Source organism: Rhinatrema bivittatum, chromosome 1, assembly GCF_901001135.1.
Source record: "Rhinatrema bivittatum chromosome 1, aRhiBiv1.1, whole genome shotgun sequence".
NCBI classification, from domain to species: Eukaryota; Metazoa; Chordata; class Amphibia; order Gymnophiona; family Rhinatrematidae; genus Rhinatrema; species Rhinatrema bivittatum.
In genome coordinates, this window is record NC_042615.1 from 85703153 (window position 1) to 85725171 (window position 22019).

The 22019-nt window shown below is 42.4% G+C and overlaps 1 protein-coding gene across 3 annotated transcripts in view; it reads left to right on the forward strand.

Moving 5' to 3' along the window:
- LOC115073676 (tripartite motif-containing protein 59-like) overlaps positions 1 to 22019 on the forward strand; it is a 112289-nt gene that overhangs the window by 31852 nt on the left and 58418 nt on the right. For all 3 annotated transcript variants that reach the window (XM_029572505.1, XM_029572328.1, XM_029572413.1), the window contains exons 3-4: positions 16109 to 16342; positions 18401 to 18423. In XM_029572505.1, the coding sequence (XP_029428365.1) occupies positions 16109 to 16342; positions 18401 to 18423 (257 nt within the window). The remainder of the gene's footprint in view (positions 1 to 16108; positions 16343 to 18400; positions 18424 to 22019) is intronic.

Below are 22019 nucleotides of genomic sequence, written 5' to 3' on the forward strand. Positions count from 1 at the left end.
CTATCATATCCCCCCTCAGCCATCTCTTCTGCAAGCTGAAAAGTCCTTACCCCTTTAGTCTTTCCTCATAGGGGAGCTGTTCCATTGTCCTTATTTTGGTAGTCCTTCTCTGTACCTTCTCCATCGCAATTATATCTTTTTTTGAGATGCGGCGACCAGAATTGTATACAGTATTCAAGGTGCGTTCTCACCATGGAGCGATAGAGGCAGCATGACATTTTCTGGGTAGAAATTTTCTGGGTAGAAATCCCTTGTGTATCAGGGAAGACTACAGTGATAGGGGTATACTACCGTCCACCTGGTCAAGATGGTGAGATGGACAGTGAAATGCTAAGAGAAATTAGGGAAGCCAACCAAATTGGTAGTGCAGTAATAATGGGAGACTTCAATTACCCCAATATAGACTGGGTAAATGTATCATCGGGTCACGCTAGAGAGATAACGTTCCTGGATGGAATAAATGATAGCTTTATGGAGCAAATGGTTCAGGAACCGACGAGAGAGGGAGCAATTTTAGATCTAATTCTCAGTGGAGCACAGGACTTGGTGAGAGAGGTAACGGTGGTGGGGCCGCTTGGCAATAGTGATCATAATATGATCAGATTTGATTTAATGACTGGAAAAGGAACAGTGTGCAAATCCAAAGCTCTCGTGCTAAACTTTCAAAAGGGAAACTTTGATAAAATGAGAAAAATTGTTAGAAAAAAACTGAAAGGAGCAGCTACAAAAGTAAAAAATGTCCAAGAGGCGTGGTCATTGTTAAAAAATACCATTCTAGAAGCACAGTCCAGATGTATTCCACACATTAAGAAAGGTGGAAAGAAGGCAAAACGATTACCGGCATGGTTAAAAGGGGAGGTGAAAGAAGCTATTTTAGCCAAAAGATCTTCATTCAAAAATTGGAAGAAGGATCCAACAGAAGAAAATAGGATAAAGCATAAACATTGGCAAGTTAAATGTAAGACATTGATAAGACAGGCTAAGAGAGAATTTGAAAAGAAGTTGGCTGTAGAGGCAAAAACTCACAGTAAAAACTTTTTTAAATATATCCGAAGCAGAAAGCCTGTGAGGGAGTCAGTTGGACCTTTAGATGATCGAGGGGTTAAAGGGGCACTTAGAGAAGATAAGGCCATCGCGGAAAGATTAAATGATTTCTTTGCTTCGGTGTTTACTGAAGAGGATGTTGGGGAGGTACCCGTAATGGAGAAGGTTTTCATGGGTAATGATTCAGATGGACTGAATCAAATCACGGTGAACCTAGAAGATGTGGTAGGCCTGATTGACAAACTGAAGAGTAGTAAATCACCTGGACCGGATGGTATACACCCCAGAGTTCTGAAGGAACTAAAAAATGAAATTTCAGACCTATTAGTAAAAATTTGTAACTTATCATTAAAATCATCCATTGTACCTGAAGACTGGAGGATAGCAAATGTAACCCCAATATTTAAAAAGGGCTCCAGGGGCGATCCGGGAAACTACAGACCGGTTAGCCTGACTTCAGTGCCAGGAAAAATAGTGGAAAGTGTTCTAAACATCAAAATCACAGAACATATAGAAAGACATGGTTTAATGGAACAAAGTCAGCATGGCTTTACCCAGGGCAAGTCTTGCCTCACAAATCTGCTTCACTTTTTTGAAGGAGTTAATAAACATGTGGATAAAGGTGAACCGGTAGATATAGTATACTTGGATTTTCAGAAGGCGTTTGACAAAGTTCCTCATGAGAGGCTTCTAGGAAAAGTAAAAAGTCATGGGATAGGTGGCGATGTCCTTTCGTGGATTGCAAACTGGCTAAAAGACAGGAAACAGAGAGTAGGATTAAATGGGCAATTTTCTCAGTGGAAGGGAGTGGACAGTGGAGTGCCTCAGGGATCTGTATTGGGACCCTTACTGTTCAATATATTTATAAATGATCTGGAAAGAAATACGACGAGTGAGATAATCAAATTTGCAGATGACACAAAATTGTGCAGAGTAGTTAAATCACAAGCAGATTGTGATAAATTGCAGGAAGACCTTGTGAGACTGGAAAATTGGGCATCCAAATGGCAGATGAAATTTAATGTGGAAAAGTGCAAGGTGATGCATATAGGGAAAAATAACCCATGCTATAATTACACGATGTTGGGTTCCATATTAGGTGCTACAACCCAAGAAAGAGATCTAGGTGTCATAGTGGATAACACATTGAAATCGTCGGTTCAGTGTGCTGCGGCAGTCAAAAAAGCAAACAGAATGTTGGGAATTATTAGAAAAGGAATGATGAATAAAACGGAAAATGTCATAATGCCTCTGTATCGCTCCATGGTGAGACCGCACCTTGAATACTGTGTACAATTCTGGTCGCCGCATCTCAAAAAAGATATAATTGCGATGGAGAAGGTACAGAGAAGGGCTACCAAAATGATAAGGGGAATGGAACAACTCCCCTATGAGGAAAGACTAAAGAGATTAGGACTTTTCAGCTTGGAGAAGAGACGACTGAGGGGGGATATGATAGAGGTGTTTAAAATCATGAGAGGTCTAGAACGGGTAGATGTGAATCGGTTATTTACTCTTTCAGATAGTAGAAGGACTAGGGGACACTCCATGAAGTTAGCATGGGGCACATTTAAAACTAATCGGAGAAAGTTCTTTTTTACTCAACGCACAATTAAACTCTGGAATTTGTTGCCAGAGAATGTGGTTCGTGCAGGTAGTATAGCTGTGTTTAAAAAAGGATTGGATAAGTTCTTGGAGGAGAAGTCCATTACCTGCTATTAGGTTCACTTAGAGAATAGCCACTGCCATTAGCAATGGTTACATGGAATAGACTTAGTTTTTGGGTACTTGCCAGGTTCTTATGGCCTGGATTGGCCACTGTTGGAAACAGGATGCTGGGCTTGATGGACCCTTGGTCTGACCCAGTATGGCATTTTCTTATGTTCTTATGTTCTTATGTTCTGTTTTATTCCCCATTCCCTTTCTAATTCCCAACATTCTGTTTGCTTTTTTGACTGCCGCAGCACACTGAACCGACGATTTCAATGTGTTATCCACTTTGACGCCTAGATCTTTCTTGGGTAGTAGCACCTTATATGGAACCTAACATTGTGTAACTATAGCATGGGTTATTTTTCCCTATATGCATCACCTTGCACTTATCCACATTAAATTTCATCTGCCATTTGGATGCCCAATTTTCCAGTCTCACAAGGTCTTCCTGCAATTTATCACAATCTGCTTGTGATTTAACTACTCTGAACAATTTTGTATCATCTGCAAATTTGATTACCTCACTTGTCGTATTTCTTTCCAGATCATTTATAAATATATTGAAAAGTAAAGATCCCAATACAGATCCCTGAGGCACTCCACTGCCCACTCCCTTCCACTGAGAAAATTGTCCATTTAATCCTACTGTTTCCTGTCTTTTAGCCAGTTTGTAATCCACGAAAGGACCGCCACCTATCCCATGACTTTTATTTTTTTTATTTTTCCTAGAAGCCTCTCATGAGGAACTTTATCAAATGCCTTCTGAAAATCCAAGTACACTACATCTACTGGTTCACCTTTATCCACATGTTTAACTCCTTCAAAAAAGTGAAGCAGAATTGTGAGGCAAGACTTGCCTTGGGTAAAGCCATGTTTTATTTATTTTTATTTTATTTATAGGTTTTTATATACCGAAGTATTGGTGAAGGCCTTCACGCCGGATTACATTTTTTAACACGAGATACAATAACAATCAAATAGTAACTTTAACGTATAACATTGAACGAGGGGTATTTACAGGTAGCATATGCAAGGTGTGTTAAAAGACAATTATATTCACTTTAATATAAAGAGGGTTGAATTGGAGAAATACATTGAGATTGGAGAATCAGCAAGGGGGGGGGGGTTGGAGATGGGCTGGAAGGGATCATGAAGAGTAGAGAGAAGAATATACAAAGGTGTGGCAGGAGAGGGGGCTAGGGGGGTGGGATTGGAGGAGAGGCAAGGGGGTTGAAGGGGGTAGGGGAACTGCTGTAGTTGTCGAGCATGTTGGTTTATCGAATCCCATCTTTGGAAGCTTGTTTGAAGAGCCATGTTTTGAGTAATTTTTTGAACATAGAGGTGTTTTGCATCCGGGGGTTGGACGGGAGGGAGTTCCAGAGGTGGGGTCCGGCTATTGAAAATGCTCTTTTTCTGGTGGTGGTTAATTTGGCTGCGTTGACTGGTGGGATTTCGAGTTGTGATTTGTTGGTTGATCTTGTACGTCGTTGAGAGTGGTGAGTTTGGATTAGGGATTTGAAGCAATCGGTCATTGTGGTGGATTGCATTGTGAATGATTGTCAGGTTTTTGTTCTCTATCCTTTTTTCAATGGGGAGCCAATGTAGGTCTTTTAGTACAGGTGAGATATGGTCGGTTCTTTTGAGGCCGGTGATAATTCGAGCAGTGGCGTTTTGTAGAATTTGCAGAGGGTGTATGGTTGATTTTGGCAGACCTATCAAGAGGGAGTTGCAGTAGTCGATGCCTGAGAATATCAAGGCTTGGAGAATGGTTTTGAAGTTGGAGTGGTTAAGTAAGGGTTTGAGAATGGAAAGTTTGTGGAAGCCTTCTTTTGTTTTAGCAGTGATGTGTTGAGGTTGAGTTGGGGGGTCGATCCAGAATCCTAGGTCTTTGACAAATTCTCTTAGTTTGATGGGGGTGTTATTGATGAGGATGGGGTGGGTCAAGTGATCACCAGAGATGTTTGTTTCTATCAACATACATTCAGTTTTGTCTGTGTTGATGCAGAGCTTAAGTTGGTTTAGCAGGAGTTTGATTCGGTTGATTGTTGTGGCGGCGATTTTTAGAGTGTTTTCAAGGGAGGCTGAGACAGGGATGATTAGCTGAATGTCGTCAGTGTATAGGAAGTGGGTGATGGAGAGACTTGATAGAATTTGGCAGAGTGGTAGATAGATGTTGAAAAGGATGGCGGATAGTGAGGATCCTTGGGATACACCAGTTTCGAGAGGGATGGCATCAGATGTGGTTGTTTAGGTTGACCTTGTAGGATCTATTTTGGAGGAAGGAAGAGATCCATTTTAGTGTTTTTCCAGATAGGCCTATTTCGGAGAGCCTGGCAATTAGGCTACTGTGCTCGACTGTGTCAAATGTGGCAGATAGGTCGAGTAGAATGAGAATGTACCATTGTCCATGGTCTAAGCCTCTTAAAATTGTGTTGGTTAGGTTGGTGTGCAGTGTTTCTGTACTATGATTTTTTCTGAAGCTGTGTTTGTGTCAAGGTGGTCGTTCAGTTGTTTAAGGGCGACTTTCTCGGATAGCTTGGCGAGGAATGAAAGGTTTGAGATTTGGACGGTAGTTACTTAGGTCGTGGGGGTCGAGGTTCTTTTTTTTTTAAGATTGGTTTTATGGTGGCGAATTTTAGGTTGGTCGGAAGATCACCTTCTTCAAGAGATTTGTTAATGATTGCAGAGATGGTCGGTGCAATTGTTTGGGAGATTTCTTTTAGAGTGTGAGTAGGTATTGTATCAAACTCGTGTCTGGTTGGATTCAGTGATTTGATGAGCTTCTCTGTTTCAGAAATTGATATCGGATCGAAGTGGTCCCAGGGAGGGATGTTTGTGCAAATCGGGATTGGGTTATTGGAAGTGGTATTGGTTATTTTTTCTGATATTTTTCTGATTTTGTTCTTTAAGTTTGCGAGGTCTTGGCTTAGGTTTTTTTGAGAGATGTTTGTATTGTTGTTCACTGTGATTAGATTGTTTACGATGTTGAAGAGGGATTTAGGTTTATTTGAAGAGTTTAGGATTTTTTTGCTGTAGTATTCATTTTTTTTTGCTTTGTTTATTAGGTTTTTATAGTAGGCGAGGTAGGTTCGGTATCTTTCAAGTGTTAAATGGTCTTTGTTTCTTCTCCAGTCTTTCTCTTTCCTTCTGAGGTTAGATTTGGTCTCTTTTAGGAGTGGATTGAACCAGGGGTTATTTTGTGTTCTTGAGTTGATTCGTTTGGTTCTTTCAGGGTTTATAGAGTTGGCTGTTTCTGTTATTTGGTGCCAGGAATGTGTGGTGTTGGTGATATTGGAGAAATCGATGTTTGATGTTTTTCGAGTTCCTGTTGAAGGTCTGGAGAGAATGGTGGTCAGTATTTAAATGAGTATGTTGTTGGTTTCGAACTTTTTGATTGCAGTGGTGTGGGTCTTGCACTGTAGAAGATAGTGGTCTGACCATGGGAATTGGGAGTAGGAGACGGTAGAATTTGAGAAATTATTGTTTGAGAAAGTCAGGTCGAGGATGTGCCCTGCTTTGTGTGTTGGGTTGTTGACTAGTTGAGTGAATTGGAGAGTGGTTAGAACATCAAATAGGATTTGACATGATTGGGAGGGAGGGGTTAAGTCTGTGTGGAGATTAGTCTCCTAGGATGATTGTAGGTTTTTTGTTGTTGATCTTTGATATGAGGACTTCGAGAGGTGATATGACTTTGTCGAGGAGTTTGGGTGGGCAGTAGATAAGACAGATTTGGAGGTTTTCTGAGTCGAAGAGGGCTAGTTCAAGTTGATGGGGGGGGGGGGTGAGGGGGATTAGTTTCATGTTGAATTGTTTTTTTATGATTAGTAGGAGTCCTCCTCCTTGTCTGAATTTTCTCAGGATCGAGAATAGGTCATAAGTGTTGTTTAGCTGGTTCAGTAGGACATGGTCGGTGGGCTTGAGCCATGTTTCAGTCACTGCGATGAAGTCTGGGTTTTGGTCATGGAGGATGTCTGAAAGGAGTGCGATTTTCTTTGTGAGGGCTTGAGCATTTATGAGCAGGAAGGTTAGGTAGAGCAAGCTTTTTGTGGTTTCTGAGAGTGGGATGTTTGTTAGGTGGCGGTGTCTTTGAGTAGGCATATTTGAATGGGCGAGGATCATGTCTCGTTGGGTGTGAGAGATGAGAGGATACATGGGTTATTGGAAGTATCTCAGGTAGGGGGTGCTTGAGGTGCAAACAGTTGATAGCAGGAGAGTATTTATAGTTGATGTTGTGATTCTCAATTGGGGGTGCTGGTTAAGTGGAGGTAGGGTTGGAAGCCGTGATTATTGGTGATGGTTTCTCGAGTATATGTTCGGGGTGGTGGAGAGTTTGTGCTGTAATTGGTTGGTCTTATGGTTGAGGTGTTTTTTTGGGATGTACCTTTGCGGGGGGGGGGGGGGGGGGGGGGGGGTCGTCGGGGCTCTTCAGTGGGGCAGTGTAGGGTCTGATGAGGATGTTCAGAAATTTCATCAGGATAGGAGTGATGGGGGCATGACAAGGGGCAGGCCCCTTTGTCGCGCTCCTACGGCGCCGGTCTTTGAGGGCTTTAAAGCCCTGGCCAATCAGGTCCCACGTCGCCGCCTGGGGAGTGTTAGTGGGCGGGGTCTCTTTGATTCTGCGCGGGAGAGGGCCGGGAACTGGTGCTAAGGCGGAGGGTCGCGGCCGGCTCACCTTGCAGGTGGGTCTCTGAGGCGGGGTGGTGCAGCTGGTCCTGGGCCGGCAGGTTCAGGGTCGGGTGGCTTGGTCAGCGGTGTGCGGCCTCGTGCAATCGGGTGGAGGGCAACCGACTGGGGGTCTGCGCCGCTGATGTGAGCCATCGAAAAGGGTCCCTGATCCATTAAACCATGTCTTTCTATATATTCTTCCTGGCTAGTGGGAGGTTGTTCCCCCCCCCCCCCCCCCCTTCACCCAGATCAGAGCATGATATTGCCAACTTTCTTCCTTGGCCTGGCAGTGAGGCTGCTGATGCTTTCTTCACCCCATTGGGCCTGGATGTGAAAGCAGGAGCAGAAGGGAGAAAGGTGCATGCTCTTTAGATCCCCCTGCTGCTACCACCTCATCTTCCTCTCCTCGGTGCTTCTTGCCCTCATCTGCTGCTGATAGAGGGGAGGGAGACTCTCTGGATTGGCCTGTGTTTTCTGCTGGCTAGGAACCAGGAGGGGGAAATGTACTGGGCAGGAAAGTGTGGGGAGATAGGGAGTCAAGAATCTACTGGATAGGAAGGGATGTGGGAAAAGTTTGGGGTTGCTGGGTGTGGAGGAGGAAGGGTTGGCTGCTGGGCAGGAAAGAGGTGGAATTGGAGAGAGATGGAGGTGTGGGGCTGCTGAGCAGGAAGGGGTAGGAAAAGATGGTCAGAGGTATTCTGGGTAGGAAAGGGGGTGGAAGGGCAAAGAGTTGAACAGGGGGAGGTCACAGGGAAGAGGATGTGGTGTGGGGATGTCTGGCAGGGATATGAGCATGTGAAGGGATGATTGGGTAGTTGGAAGACGTGATGGGGGCATGAAAGGGAGTGGCTGGATACAAAGGCCATACTATCTCAGTTTTGAATATTGATTTCTTCTTTGAGCTTTGCTTAGTGTGGGAGGAAATATATATTTTTGTTTCTAGTTTCCAGTTTTGCACTACATGCAGAAGGTTGTTCTTGGAGTTTGCATTCCAGGTTTTCTTTCCACATTTGTAATTTGTGGTCTTTTATTCTATATTTTATTTATTTTATTTATTTATTAATTTCTATACCGGCTTTCACGACCAAAGGTTGCATCAAGTCGGTTTACATTTAACAAGTCGTGTAATAAACATAGAACTAGGGTAATTGAACTGGTGCAGAAAATAATAGTTACAATGAACAAGGAAATTACCAACTGGGATAGGAGGAGAAAAGAGAAAAGGGACAGGAATATTTACATAGTAAAACGCATTTACAGCATTTACAGCATTTACAGTGAATATTTACATTCTATATTTGGTTAAGGTAGGTCTGTCAGTGCTCTGTATATGTGACTGAGATGAAGTACTTGACTAGAGGTTTGTATCAGCCTTATTTGTTTTTTCTCAATATTATATTGCAGTGGTGGTGAACTGCTTTTTCATGGGTAGGGCTATTGCTGTTTCGTTTCTTGGAGTTAGTGCTGCTGAGGTATGGCAGGTTTGATAGACATGTACAGTGTGGGGTTTATTTGTATTTTACAATGCACCTGGTAGTAGAGGGAGTTTGCTGTTAAGATGACACCAGAATCAGCTTTTTTTTTTTTTTTTTTGGTATGGTGAGTTTTATAGGAAAATGTCTTAAGTTCTGCACCCATTGCTAGGAAGTGGGGGACTCCAGTGGATGCAGAGCAATTGCTTATATTTAATCCCATGATGGTCATGTGTTCAGTGTCACACATGTGAGCATCTCTCAGGTGTGTCCTGATAGAAAAAAGGTTGAAAGCCACTGGTCTAAACAGAGGGATTCCTGGTAGCTAAATGATGGAGACAAAAGGGTGTAACCCATGTGGTCTGGGGTAACCTACACAGAGCAGCATTTACCCTAAATTAAAAAAAATAAATTGCTGGGCAGATTGGATAAACCACAAGTCTATTTCTGCCATCAGTTACTGTGAACACCAAGGAGCAGTCAAAGGCACTCTGGGATAAAGCAGTGTGAAGGCACAGGTCTGGAAATTGGATATAAAAGAATTGCAAAGTCCTCGAATATTCCTTGAAGCACAGTCAAGACAATTAAATGGAAGGTGTATGGCACCACAAAGACCCTGCCTCAATCAGACCATCCCTCCAAACTGGATGACCAAGGAATAAGGAGACTGATCAGGGAGGCAATGAATAAGCCATGTGGCAATTTTAAATACGTTAAATGGTTCCATGGCTAACTGGTCAAAGTTTGCATGTGACACTCCTGGGGGAATTCTGTGCGAAAAAATATAAAATTCTGCACCCAAAAACTTTAATATTCTGCAAATTTTATATTGGTCAAAATAACACAATTTACATGACAGTTTAAGTAATTACATTTAAAATTAATGCAGAAAAATTATTACTTAGATGCAGAATTTCCCTAGAAATTCACTCTCCCTACTCCCTGGCCTCTTTGCCCTCTCAGGCCCCCAACTCCTCCTGCCAGTATCTGTCCCCTCCACTTCTAGGCTCAACCCCTTCCACTCAATAGAGTCCTAGAGTTTGACCCGCATTCTCAGTACTGCCCTTCACAAGGCTCCCTCTGTCGCTCTCTCACACATGCTTACTCTCTCTAGTACACATACACACACCCCCTCATAGAGTCCCTCTCTTGCATACATACCCACACAAGCTCCCTTTCTCTCTCACGCATATATCCTCACACAGACTCTCCCTCTCCCTCTCTCTCTCCCTCTCCCCCACCCCTTCACACAGGCTCTTCTCACACCTGATCCCTTTTTCATACACACAAGCTCCCATTCTCCCATACACACTTCTTCACAAGCTCCTCATATAGTCTCCCATGCTATCTCCCCACCCCCCCCCCGCTTGCTGTCACACCCACTCCTTCACTCTCACTGGGGCCTTCATCTTTGCCGCAAGCGGGGAGCACACGTCGTTCGCGGCACAAGGGGGCCTTCAGCTTTACCATGAAAGGCACACTGGGGCCTTCAGAGTTGCTGTGAGCAGAGCGCATACTGCGGCACACGGGGGCCTTCATCTTTGTGTGCTCTGTTCGCGGCATGCCGGGGTCTCCTCTGCCATCTTCTGCACAGAATTTGGCAATTCTGATAGGAGGGAATTATGCGCAAATTCTATGCTCTGCAGTAGCACAGAATTCCCCCAGAGCAATATCCCAAGCACTCTACAAACCTGGTCTGAATTGGGTGGCTTGAAGGCAGCCATTTTTCAATGAAGTCCACCTTTGACTTCTGTTCAGTATGGAACATTTTTGCGATCTATGAAAATAAAACGTTTTGGCCTGAATGCAAAGTGTTTTGGTATAGACCCAATACAGCACATCACCCAGAAATGTCATTCATAGAAACATAGAAACATAGAAATGACGGCAGAAGAAGACCAACCGGTCCATCCAGTCTGCCCAGCAAGCTTCACACATTTGTTCTCATACTTAACTGTTTCTCTTGGCTCTTAGTAACCTTATGTTCTAATTCCCTTTTCACCCCCCACCATTAATGTAGAGAGCAGTGCTGGAGCTGCTTCCAAGTGAAATATTAAGTTTGATTAGTTGGGTAAGCGGCAGCATAGCTCTCTGCCATGAAGCAGAGGGCAATGCTGGAAATGTGTGAAGTATCAGTTTTTCTTTTCCCCTGTCATTGAAGCAAGGAGTCATGCCGGACATGCACCGAAAGTGAAGAATGCCTTGAAAGTCACATTAACTATCATCAAATATTGAAAAGCCTAATAATTAGTAATACCTATAAGCCCATGAACCCATCCCTGTTTTTTTTTTCTTTTTTTTCTTTTCTTTTTTTAATTGGGAGATGGATGCCCTTCATCCTTCTACTCTGTGAAGGTGGACACCTACCACCGGCCACTGGCATCCCGCTCCGTTAATGCCTCTGTGGCTACTGCCGCTCCATGCAGTGTTTTACTACCTGCTCTTTATATGCGTCCTCTAGAACTGATGGATCCCATCCCTGGGTTTTTTTATTATTTATTTAATTGGGAGATGACAGCCCTCCATCCTTCCGCTCCGTGAAGGTGGACACCTACCACTGGCCACTGGCATCCCGCTCCGTGAATGCCTCTGTGGCTACTGCCGCTCTGTGCAGTATTTTACTACCTGCTCTTTATATGGACACCTACCACTGGCCACTGGCATCCCGCTCCGTGAATGCCTCTGTGGCTACTGCCGCTCCGTGCAGTATTTTACTACCTGCTCTTTATATGTGTCCTCTAGACCTGATGGATCCCATCCCTGTTTTGTTTTTTGTTTTTGTTTTTTATTTAATTGGGAGATGACAGCCCTACATCCTTCCGCTCCATGAAGGTGGACACCTACCACTGGCCACTGGCATCCCGCTCCGTGAATGCCTCTGTGGCTACTGCCGCTCCGTGCAGTATTTTACTACCCTGCTCTTTATATGCGTCCTCTGGACCTGATGGATCCACAATATTTATCCCATGCCCCTTTGAAGTGCTTCACAGTTTTGGACTTCACCACTTCCTCCGGAAGGGCATTCCAGGCATCCACCACTCTCTCCGTGAAGAAATTCTTCCTGACATTGGTTCTTAGTCTTCCTCCTTGGAGCCTCAGCTCGTGACCTCTGGTTCTGCTGATTTTTTTCTGTTGGAAAAGGTTTGTCATTGTCTTTGGATCGTTAAAGTTTTTCAAGTATCTGAAAGTTTGAATCATATCACCCCTGCTCCTCCTTTCCTCCAGGGTGTACATATTTAGATTCTTCAATCTCTCCTCGTATGTCAACCGATGAAGACCCTCCACCTTCCTGGTCGCCCTTCTCTGTACCGCCTCCAACTTGTCCTTGTCTCTTTGTAGATACGGTCTCCAGAACTGAACACAGTACTCCAGGTGAGGCCTCACCAAGGACCTGTACAAGGGGATTATCACTTCCCTTTTCTTACTCGATATTCCTCTCTCTATGCATCCCAGCATTCTTCTGGCTTTTGCAATCGCCTTGTCGCATTGTTTCGCCGACTTCATATCATTAGACACTATCACCCCAAGGTCTCTCTCCTGCTCCGTGCACATCAGCCTTTCCCCCCCCATCGAATACAGTTCATTCGGATTTCCACTCCCCAAATGCATGACTTTGCACTTCTTGGCATTGAATTTCAGCTGCCATATCTTCGACCACTCTTCCAGCTTCCTTAAATCCCGTCTCATTCTCTCCACTCCTTCCGGCGTGTCCACTCTGTTGCAGATCTTAGTGTCGTCCTACTATGAAACATGGCTGTGGCATGGCTGTGGCATGGCTGTGGCATGGCTGTGGCATGGCTGTGGCAGCAGCATGTTAAGGAGATGTTTTTCATCAAGGATTTGGGCACTTGCTAGGAGTGAAGAGAACAAATGGAGTAATGAATGGGAAAAGTTCTTAAGGAAAACTTGCTGCTCTACAAGAATAGTGAAACTGTGACAAATTCACTTTTAAGCATGACTTGAAGTATACAGCCAAAGCTACTCTGTAGTGGCTAGAATAAAATAGTGAGTGGCCCAGTCTGATCCCTGACCTCAATCCAATGGAACAGAAAACTTGTGGCATGACAAGATTGCTATCCAGTATTCTCCAAGGAACTTGACAGAGCTTTAAGATAGGTGTGCAAAGTTGACCTATCCCAACAAATTTACAGCTGTAACTGCTATCAAGGTGCTTCCATTAAAGTATTTACTCGGGATGGAGAACTACCTATCCAATTGTTGGATTTCAGTTCTTGGTTTTGTCTTCCCCTCCCACACACAATTTGGCCCAGAAAGGTGTGCAATATGGTATATTGATATGTATGTTTGGAGGGGTGGGGGGGGGGGGAACCTGCTCATTGAAATGCCTGTAGGTCTGATGCCTTGAAATAAAAGTATGAAGTGTTTGAAGGTGTAGACTTTAAATAGCCAGTGTTACTTCTGCTTTTATATTTTACAAAGACTTAACAGATTTAGCATCGTTTCCATTGTCAGCATTTCTGATTCTGTTGACTTATATGTACACATCAATGCATACACTTAGATCTTTTCAGTGTCTTGACTGGATGCCAGTCTGCAGACTGGCATCCAGTACTGGCTCTGTAAAGACTGTTTTTTGGTTTTTTTTTTTCAGCCTGAAGCAATTTAGAATGTAATTGCTTCAAGCTATAATTTTAAACCATACACAGGCAACTATTTTAGGCTTCTTGTAAATCCCAGGGCAACACTTATACATTCTAATAGGCAATGGCAAGGCGTAACCCGGAATGGGATTCAAACAGCAACCAGTGAGGGCCCTGACTCTTATGGTCTGAGAAACTAAGCATGGGGGTAACCTGCATGATGCAGCAGATACTATCACAAGCTTGCTGGGCAGACTGGATGGACCATTTGGTCCTTTTCTGCCGTCATTTCTATGTTTTTATGTAACTATCATAAAAAGTTCCTCAGATTTGCCATCTTAGATCAATATCGATAAGGCAAAGCTTTGTTTTGTAGTGCTTTCAGTGTGCATAGCGACAACTTCCCACCATCTCAGGAAGTGTGCATGGATCTACATCTACCTATTTTAGGGCAGGGCAGTGCAGTTCTTTTGCTGTTAGGTGGGGCTGAGGAAGAATTACTAGCAGTTGGGCTGGGTTTCTCCTTATGGCGTAGAATTGGAGGAGCAGCCAGCACAGGACTTGGGTTCCTTCTCTGTGTCAGTGAGGAAGAATCTGCACAGGGCCCTGGGTTCTCTTCCCCATGGCCTCAGCTGTGTGAGGAAGCAGTCAATATGGGTCTTGGTGTATCTGACATGCTTGTGCCAACTCAGTGGGAGTTAGTGTGACTACAAAAACAAAAATGTTGATAAAGGGATTGAGAGAACAAGGTTTGGAGGAAGGGTAATGAGAGAGGAAATGAGTTGTTGTGGAGGGGTGGAATAAAGGGAAAAGCAGACAGGAGCTCTTACACAAAAAATGTAAAGACAAGGCAAAGATGAGATGGCATGAGAGTCTCAATCTCAATCTGTAGCATTCATCTATCTAATTAAAAATAAATGTTCAATGCAAACAAATTGTGCAAAACATTAAATTATCTCCCCATGCAGTAGAACTATATGGTAATGTATCAGGGATTAAAAATGTGCATACATGCTGAAGTTAAAATGTGCAGTTGGTCTTTTCTATAGGTTTAGTGCAAAGTTTTGACAGTGGGATAGGGAAGTGTAGGACAAATTGTTTCATGTGCATAAACCAGGTTTTGTGCCTATTCTGTGCACATAAGGCAACAGATCGAGGAGGGAGACCCTGACACATTAGCATTGAGTCAGCAGGAAATCATGCTACAGTGTATTGAACAGGGTGGGTGGATTGGAGACCTACCAAAGAGCAGAGCCTATTAGGAGTAGCAGCCGCAAGCCAAAATCCAGTCAAGACTGTAAGAGTCTGAGGATTTTAACACCAGATGACTGCTTTATTGTGGATTTTAAAAAATGTGTGCAGCATATTAGAATGTACAAATAAAACAGGGCAAGGCACTTGCTTCTCTTGTTGCAGCTCTGCAGTCTGTATCCCTCACTGACTACTAGCACGTGAAATTTACTGCTGACCAGGTGTAACATTTATAGCATAAAGAACATGAGTCAAGCCTATGCACCTGTCTGTTTTATTTTGGGGGGAGAGTGAATAGCTAATGCCATCACTGACATGGGATTGGCATGAGAAGGTGCTAACCTGTGTGCACATTTAGTGTTCAAAATCTGCATTGGGAGTAAAGATTGTGCTAAAAAGTGCACACAGCTGTGGATAAAGCTGCACTCTGCTGTGCACAACTTATCAACCTAACAGGTCAAATTAAATACTTAATATTTTAACTTAACTACACAGTTTTTACTTTGCTATACTCAGCACTTACTGCTACACTAGAGTTTTGTGAACATTTTAGCATAAAGTGTTCCCTGTGTCATCTTGTCTGATCTCAGAAACATAACTTGTAAGCTTGATGCCTTATTCACATTGGGGTAGGTATCTAAGTTATCCAGATCTGGCTAATTTAAATGGGATATTCAGCAGCATGGCAATACTGAATATCTGCATATAGATCTCAGCTTAGTCTTATCCATCTAAAGCTGAAGATCACTACTTAGCTAGATTTCTTATCCAGACAAGTAGTGCTGCCCAAATCTGTTCATTGCCTGCCCACATTTTCTTTGGGTAAAAGATATCTGGATAAGTGAATATAACCAGATATTCAGTGGCCCACTAGATAACAGGATAAGTAGGACTTATTTGGCTATCTAGCGCTGAATGTGCTTTGAGTATCAGGCTCTTTAACTTTACAGGGCAAAGAACTAGACCTTAGACACTTCAAGGCAGTCTGCAACATACTGATTGAGGAATACTCTTCTTAGTCTTGCAAATGCAATAGCTGAATAGAGCATACTACCACAAAATATTTTCTGAAACTACCTCAATCTGTGCAGCCATAGCACAACTTTCTTGTATAATGGTTTGTTATCCACACATTAAAATGAAATGCATCTGTTTTTTCTGATATCTTCTCTTAATTCCCCTTGAGCTAAAAAAAACTAAAGTACAATATGAAGATCTCATTTTTCCCAATGACTTTCTTTTTCTTTTTTTCTGAGATATGCTAAAACCATGCCTGCTGTGTTGGAGATCTAATATATCCAGGTTTGTTCTTTCAGCTTTATTTCTCCCTTTTGCGCTCTCTAATTTTTTTTCTTTATTTAGGTAATTTCAAGGGATGGTTCAAACATGATCATATCTGAATTTGAGGAAATTTCCAGAATTCTTGATTTGAAAAAAAAGCAACTGCTAAAAGACCTTGAAACTTGGAGCACCAAGAAAGTAAAAGAGCATCAGGTCTGGAGACAGATGAAAGATGGACACAAGAAAACAGTTGAGAATTTCCTGAAGGACTGTGAAACAATTGTGGATGAATGTGATCCAGAGCGCTTCCTGAAGGTGAAAACACCAGAGTTTATCATTGTATTTGTGTAGAAAAAGAAATGAATTTTGTGCTTATACAGGGTGGCCCATGGAAAAGTAGACCGCCTCCAATACCAGTGCATTGGAGGCAGGCTACTTTTCCATGGGCCACCCTGTATATATCCACACAGTTACAGTGATATCTTAAGTCAGTCTGTTTAAAACTGACAAAAAAACTAGCAGGACAGGCCTTAGATATGGATAAAATAAAAATAATCTTTAAAAGCTAGATCTGCATCAATTTGACATCCAGAACCTTACTATTTATAGTACATCACTGCAAATCCACAATGCTTCTGATTTCTGAGGATTTACTATTTGTGATTTCAGTACCGCCCTAAAGTGTGATTATCTATTAAAATTAAACTACCCTCCACGCTTGGGGCCTAGATAGGCAATTGTAAATCTGTATAAAAGAAACTGAAGCCTAGTCCTTGGATATCAGACACCAGTGACTGTAAAATTGAAAAGAATAGTTAAGAGATCCCTGAGGCACTCCCGAGGTTAAATGTTTGAACTTGGAGAACTCTAAATCGGAATGGCCGATCTAATAAATTGGGTCAAAACTATTCTGAATTTTCCCAGACACCCCTAATGTAAATCTTTGAATGAGCATTTGATGATTATCTAAAGCAGTGCTCATAAATTGACATCAAAATCTCTTCCTCTCTGGTCCCCTTATGTTAAAATTTGAAAGGGTAAATTACTGTCCTTTTATTTACCCATTCCACCCCCAATCATGATTTTATAAGCTTGTAACATGTCCCCTCAACCATCTTCACCCCCACCCCCCAAGGTGAAGAGCCTTAACTTGTATAATTTCATAGGGGAGTCATTCCAGTCCTCCCCCCCCCCCCCCCCCCCCCCCCCCCTTCTCTGTACTTTATTTGTGAAATGATTTAACTTCTATGGAGGGATCACTATTTTAAGTTTGTGATCTCCCTACCATCATAAATCTAAGTTGTGGTGCTGCTAAGCTGATCCTCCTGAAAAGCCATTGTAGGTATTACACTAAGTGTCAAGATTATATATAGATTGAGTGAATGCAAGGCTGGAGAGCTGGCTGTGTGTATTTTGTGAGAGGGTTTTAACAAAATCCACTCTTTTTTTTTTCTAAATATTGAAAATACAAGATGTAAAAATCTTAGTTCTATTAGAACATATTAAGATGTAGCAAAACCAAGAAGTTGACAAACTTTGGTATTTGGGAGAATCTGCCTGATACGACTATGTTTTGTTTTTTTTTTTATTGCTCTGTAGTTAATTATTTAACATACATGCTATACCTGTCACATAATCTTTTGGCTTGGAAAGCAAAAAACTTGAAATTGAGACCTAATTAATGCAAAAGCTATGAATTGCAGATATTAAATTTCTGTTCTTGGTATTGGGGTAGGGAATGAAGGAGTTTGAACTATTTTATCTGAACATTTTTTCTTTTTAATGGGCGGGTGGGGGGGGGGAGAGACATATTTGGGTGGCTTCATATTTTCCTCTAGAGGAGCTAAGATGTGCAAGAGCATCAAGGTTAGTATGTCCTGAACCAGTTCTTGCTGAATTACAGCAGAGGCCTTTTTCAGAATGGACTACCCAGTTTTCTGCCTATAGTGAATCTTGGATAAAGTCTAGAGCCAAGTTTCATATCTTAACTGATGGTATCACATTGTAGATGTAAGGCATTTTCCACATATTTAAACAATTTATATTATGCTGATCCACAAATCTCAGCAGATTACAAGAAAACACACATGGATTTTTGCTGTGGCTAGATGTGAATATTTTGTTTTGTGATGGGTTTTTTGTTTAGTTTTATACTACTAGCTTTATCTAAGCTACTCTTAAATGAAAATGGTGTGCCACAACAAAACAAAAATGTTTTACAGTGTCATTTTTAAATAGCTTTCTATTCATATGTATTTGATTTGCTGTAATTTGTACTGTGCAGGATTTTGAAGATTAATGAAATATTTTTTTTTCTTAACAGTTTTTCTTAATTTTTCAATAAATCTTGACTAAGTTTTGTTTCAATTACAGGTGGCATGCGACTTAAATACAAGGTACGCATTTAATGATTATTTGGACTTATTCTGAATGCTATTTGTAAGGATATGAAAGAAATCACATGTCAAATTGTGCAATCTACTAGACATAAAAGCAATCATCATAGCCAGATTTGGCTGCTAATTAAATTATAGAAACATAGACCTGGATTTATCAAAGCACTAAATATCGCACTCAAAAGGTCAGCAAATCTGTGTGTGTTTTATGGTAACTCACTTTGTGATAAGCAACCTATCTTAGTGTTTTGCATAGGTAGTAGCGCAAACTGTGGTAACTTTTTTGCACTTTGTGATAAGTACCAGAATTGTATTTCCTACCTGAATTGTATTTCCTGGGGGGGGGGGGGGGAGAGACTAAAAGGCCCTCATTCTAGGTAGGTATTTATACCTCTGAGGCTCGCCTAGTTACTCGAGATGAGGTTTAGGTAGGAGTGTAGGGGTTAGGGGCCCACTGACATTCAAAGTGAGACGTACAACCAGAACAGTGCTCTCTTCTGAAGATTGGCTGACCTTTTGAGTTTCCTCACTCAAAAGGTCAGCCAATCTTCAGAAGAGAGCACTGTTCTGGTTGTATGTCTCACTTTGAATGTCAGTGGCCCCTAACCCCTACACTTCTACCTAAACCTCATCTCGAGTAACTAGGTGGGCCTCAGAGGTATAAATACCTACCTAGTATGAGGGCTTTATAGCTAGGCTCACACTCACGTATGAGGGCCCTGATAGCTAGTCTGGCTCTCCAGCAGCTTAAAATACTAAAAACACTATCTGCGAAAACATTGCAAAGCGCAATAAAGCTATATCGCACGGCTTAACGCAAATGAAAAAGGTGTAGTTAAAATCCATGTTAAAGCCATGTGATATGGCTTCGCAAATTACAAAGCCAGCCCACTTTGCCTCAAACTCCACTTTTCCTAATTTGCATTGCACATGCGTTACGGTGTTTTTGCATGCGAAAATGCCATATAGCACTTTGAATGACCCCCATAGAAATGATGGCAGAAAAAGACCAAATGGCCCATCCAGTCTGCCCAGCAAGCTCCCACACTTATTTTCCCATACTTTTCTGTTTCACCAATCACCAAATTCAAGGCCTCATTGGTAACTATTTGATTCGAATTTCCTGCTACCCCCTGCTGTTGATGCAGAGAGTAATGTTGGAGTTTTATCAAGGGTGAATCATAAGGCTTAATGGTTAAAGGGGTAGTAACCGCCGCATCAAGCAAGTTACCCTGATGCTTGTTTACCCAGACTGCACAGATCAATGCCTTGTTGGATGTCTGAATAAACAGATTATATTCAGGTACTCTTAAGTATTTCCTTGTCCTGAGGAGCTCATAATCTTAAGTTTTGTATCTGAGACAACTGAGAGGCAAGTGACTTGCTCAGTCATAAAGAGCAGCAGTTGGATTTGAACTCTCATTTTCCTAGTTCATAATCGGCTGTTCTAACTACTAGGCTACTCTACTCTCGGACATTTAGTTCTACAATTTGAATTATTTTAAAACTTACTTTTATTCATATATTAAAGTCTTTATAAATGGATGGGATATAATGTAGTTTAATGTATTACTGAAAAAGTATAAGCAATATAAATATATCTGGTGAACTGGAAAGTCAATAGTACATGTGAACGGAAAGTAATGTCTTCACTAAGATTTTTCCTTAGCTTATGCTAGTTTTGTTAAAATAACTATACGTTTGGGCCGACTGGTTCAGTGGCAAGTGGTGTGCACTGCCACAGGTAGATCATGAGTTTGGGTATTGCACCTAGGTCTCCAGCTTCCTGGGCTGGACAAAGCTAGGGATTTTGCATTCAGTGTTAGCATCCTTTGGAGGAAACATTTTAACCAGTTGCTCAATGACAACACCTAATAACAAGAATTAAGGTTCACATAAAGGAAGCTGTAACTTGTCCCCTGGCCAAGAACTGTCACTATAGTGGTTGGGCAGTGTTGGGAAGTGGATTTAAAAATAGTGGTGGAAGGGATTAACTACATATTACAAGTTTTATTGGAAAAAAAATTGAGTGGCTTGGCCGCAGCATCTTCATGCCAGGGTACTTCATACATCCCAATGTACAAGGAGTACAACAGCCAAAAAAATTACTGAGATTCCAGGATGGTTTGTTTAATTTAAAAATTTATAGCCAGCTAATCCAACTAGTTCCTGGAAGAATACAACATAAACAAATTATCACAGACAAATTAGATTCAAGCAGAACATAAATTGGGATAGTGACAAGGGTAGAGGAGGAACTGAGTACTGATTGGTCCAGAGCAGTTTGTGCTTAAGATCCTGTTTTTATTTAACATCCAAGATGTTACTACTAGCAGGCAATGGATCAAACAGGAACAGTCAAATCAGCAGGGTCAATAGGAGATAGCTGTATATTGTCTGCATAGAACTGATTGTTTTAGCAAAAGGAAACATTTAGAAATGAGGACTGCTAAGCAGGATAACCTGTCAAACTCAAGATGTAAAAGGATTCCATTTGGAATGAATTTCCCAACCTCATTTGTTATAAGCAGTCAGGGAAGAAGAACCATTTTACAATTGAACTGAAGTTTTAATTTCAGTTAGCCATGCAAGCAAAATGGTAAAATCAACTTTCTCACAGGACAAGCAGGATGGTAGTCCTCACATATGGGTGACATCAGGATGGAGCCCAATCACAGAAAACTTCTGTCAGTTTCCAGAACTTTGACTGGCCCTTACTGAGCATGCCCAGCATGGCACCAACCCTGCAGCCAGCAGGGGTCCCCCTTCAGTCTTTTTTTCCACACAGCAGTAGCCTCGCAGTAAAGGAGCTCTGAAGAGATTCCTGACAGGAATTTTTCTCACAGAATTACTAAAAGTTAAATTGCCCCACAGGGTCCCTCTAACTTTTCTCAGTCCGGTACTCTGGTAAGTGTTTTTTTTAACCTGTTTCTCATCGATTTACCGTCGAGTTTGGCCCTCACGGCCTACTGGCCGTCGACTGGACCGCAGTTCGATTTTTTTTTTGCCATGGCATCAGGGTTTCGTCGGTGCCCAGACTGTACCCACACCATGTCTATCATAGACGCCCCCCCCCACCCCCCCCATAAAGTCTGTGTAATGTGTCTAGGACACGAGCATGATGTCTTGACCTGCACCAAATGTGCCCTAATGACACCGAAGGGTCGCAAGGCCAGAATGGACAAGATGGAACTTCTCTTCCGTGCTCAAACCCCGACTCCTTCCATTGCATCTATGTCAGAACCAGCATCGACTTCTCGGCCATCCACACCCTCTACTCCCCCCCTCAGGATAGAGGGGATTGCAGGGAGAAACATCGACACCGTAAGACTCGGACCATCAAGGGAGCGAAATCATCAACCTCACCATAGTCTGAGCCGCTGTCGAAGAAACCCCGTCCAGGAAAGGCACCGACCATTCCTGCGACCAGGTCACCGAGGCAACCCTCACCCGATCAGGGATCGGGAGCCGCGACTCCGCCTTTAACGGTGGTCCCTCTGGCTATGCCTCTGCCTCCTTCTGTTCTGGGGCTGCTTGCTCCAAGTTTCCGAGAAGAACTGGACCAGATGGTTCAGGAGGCCATCGACAAGGCGACG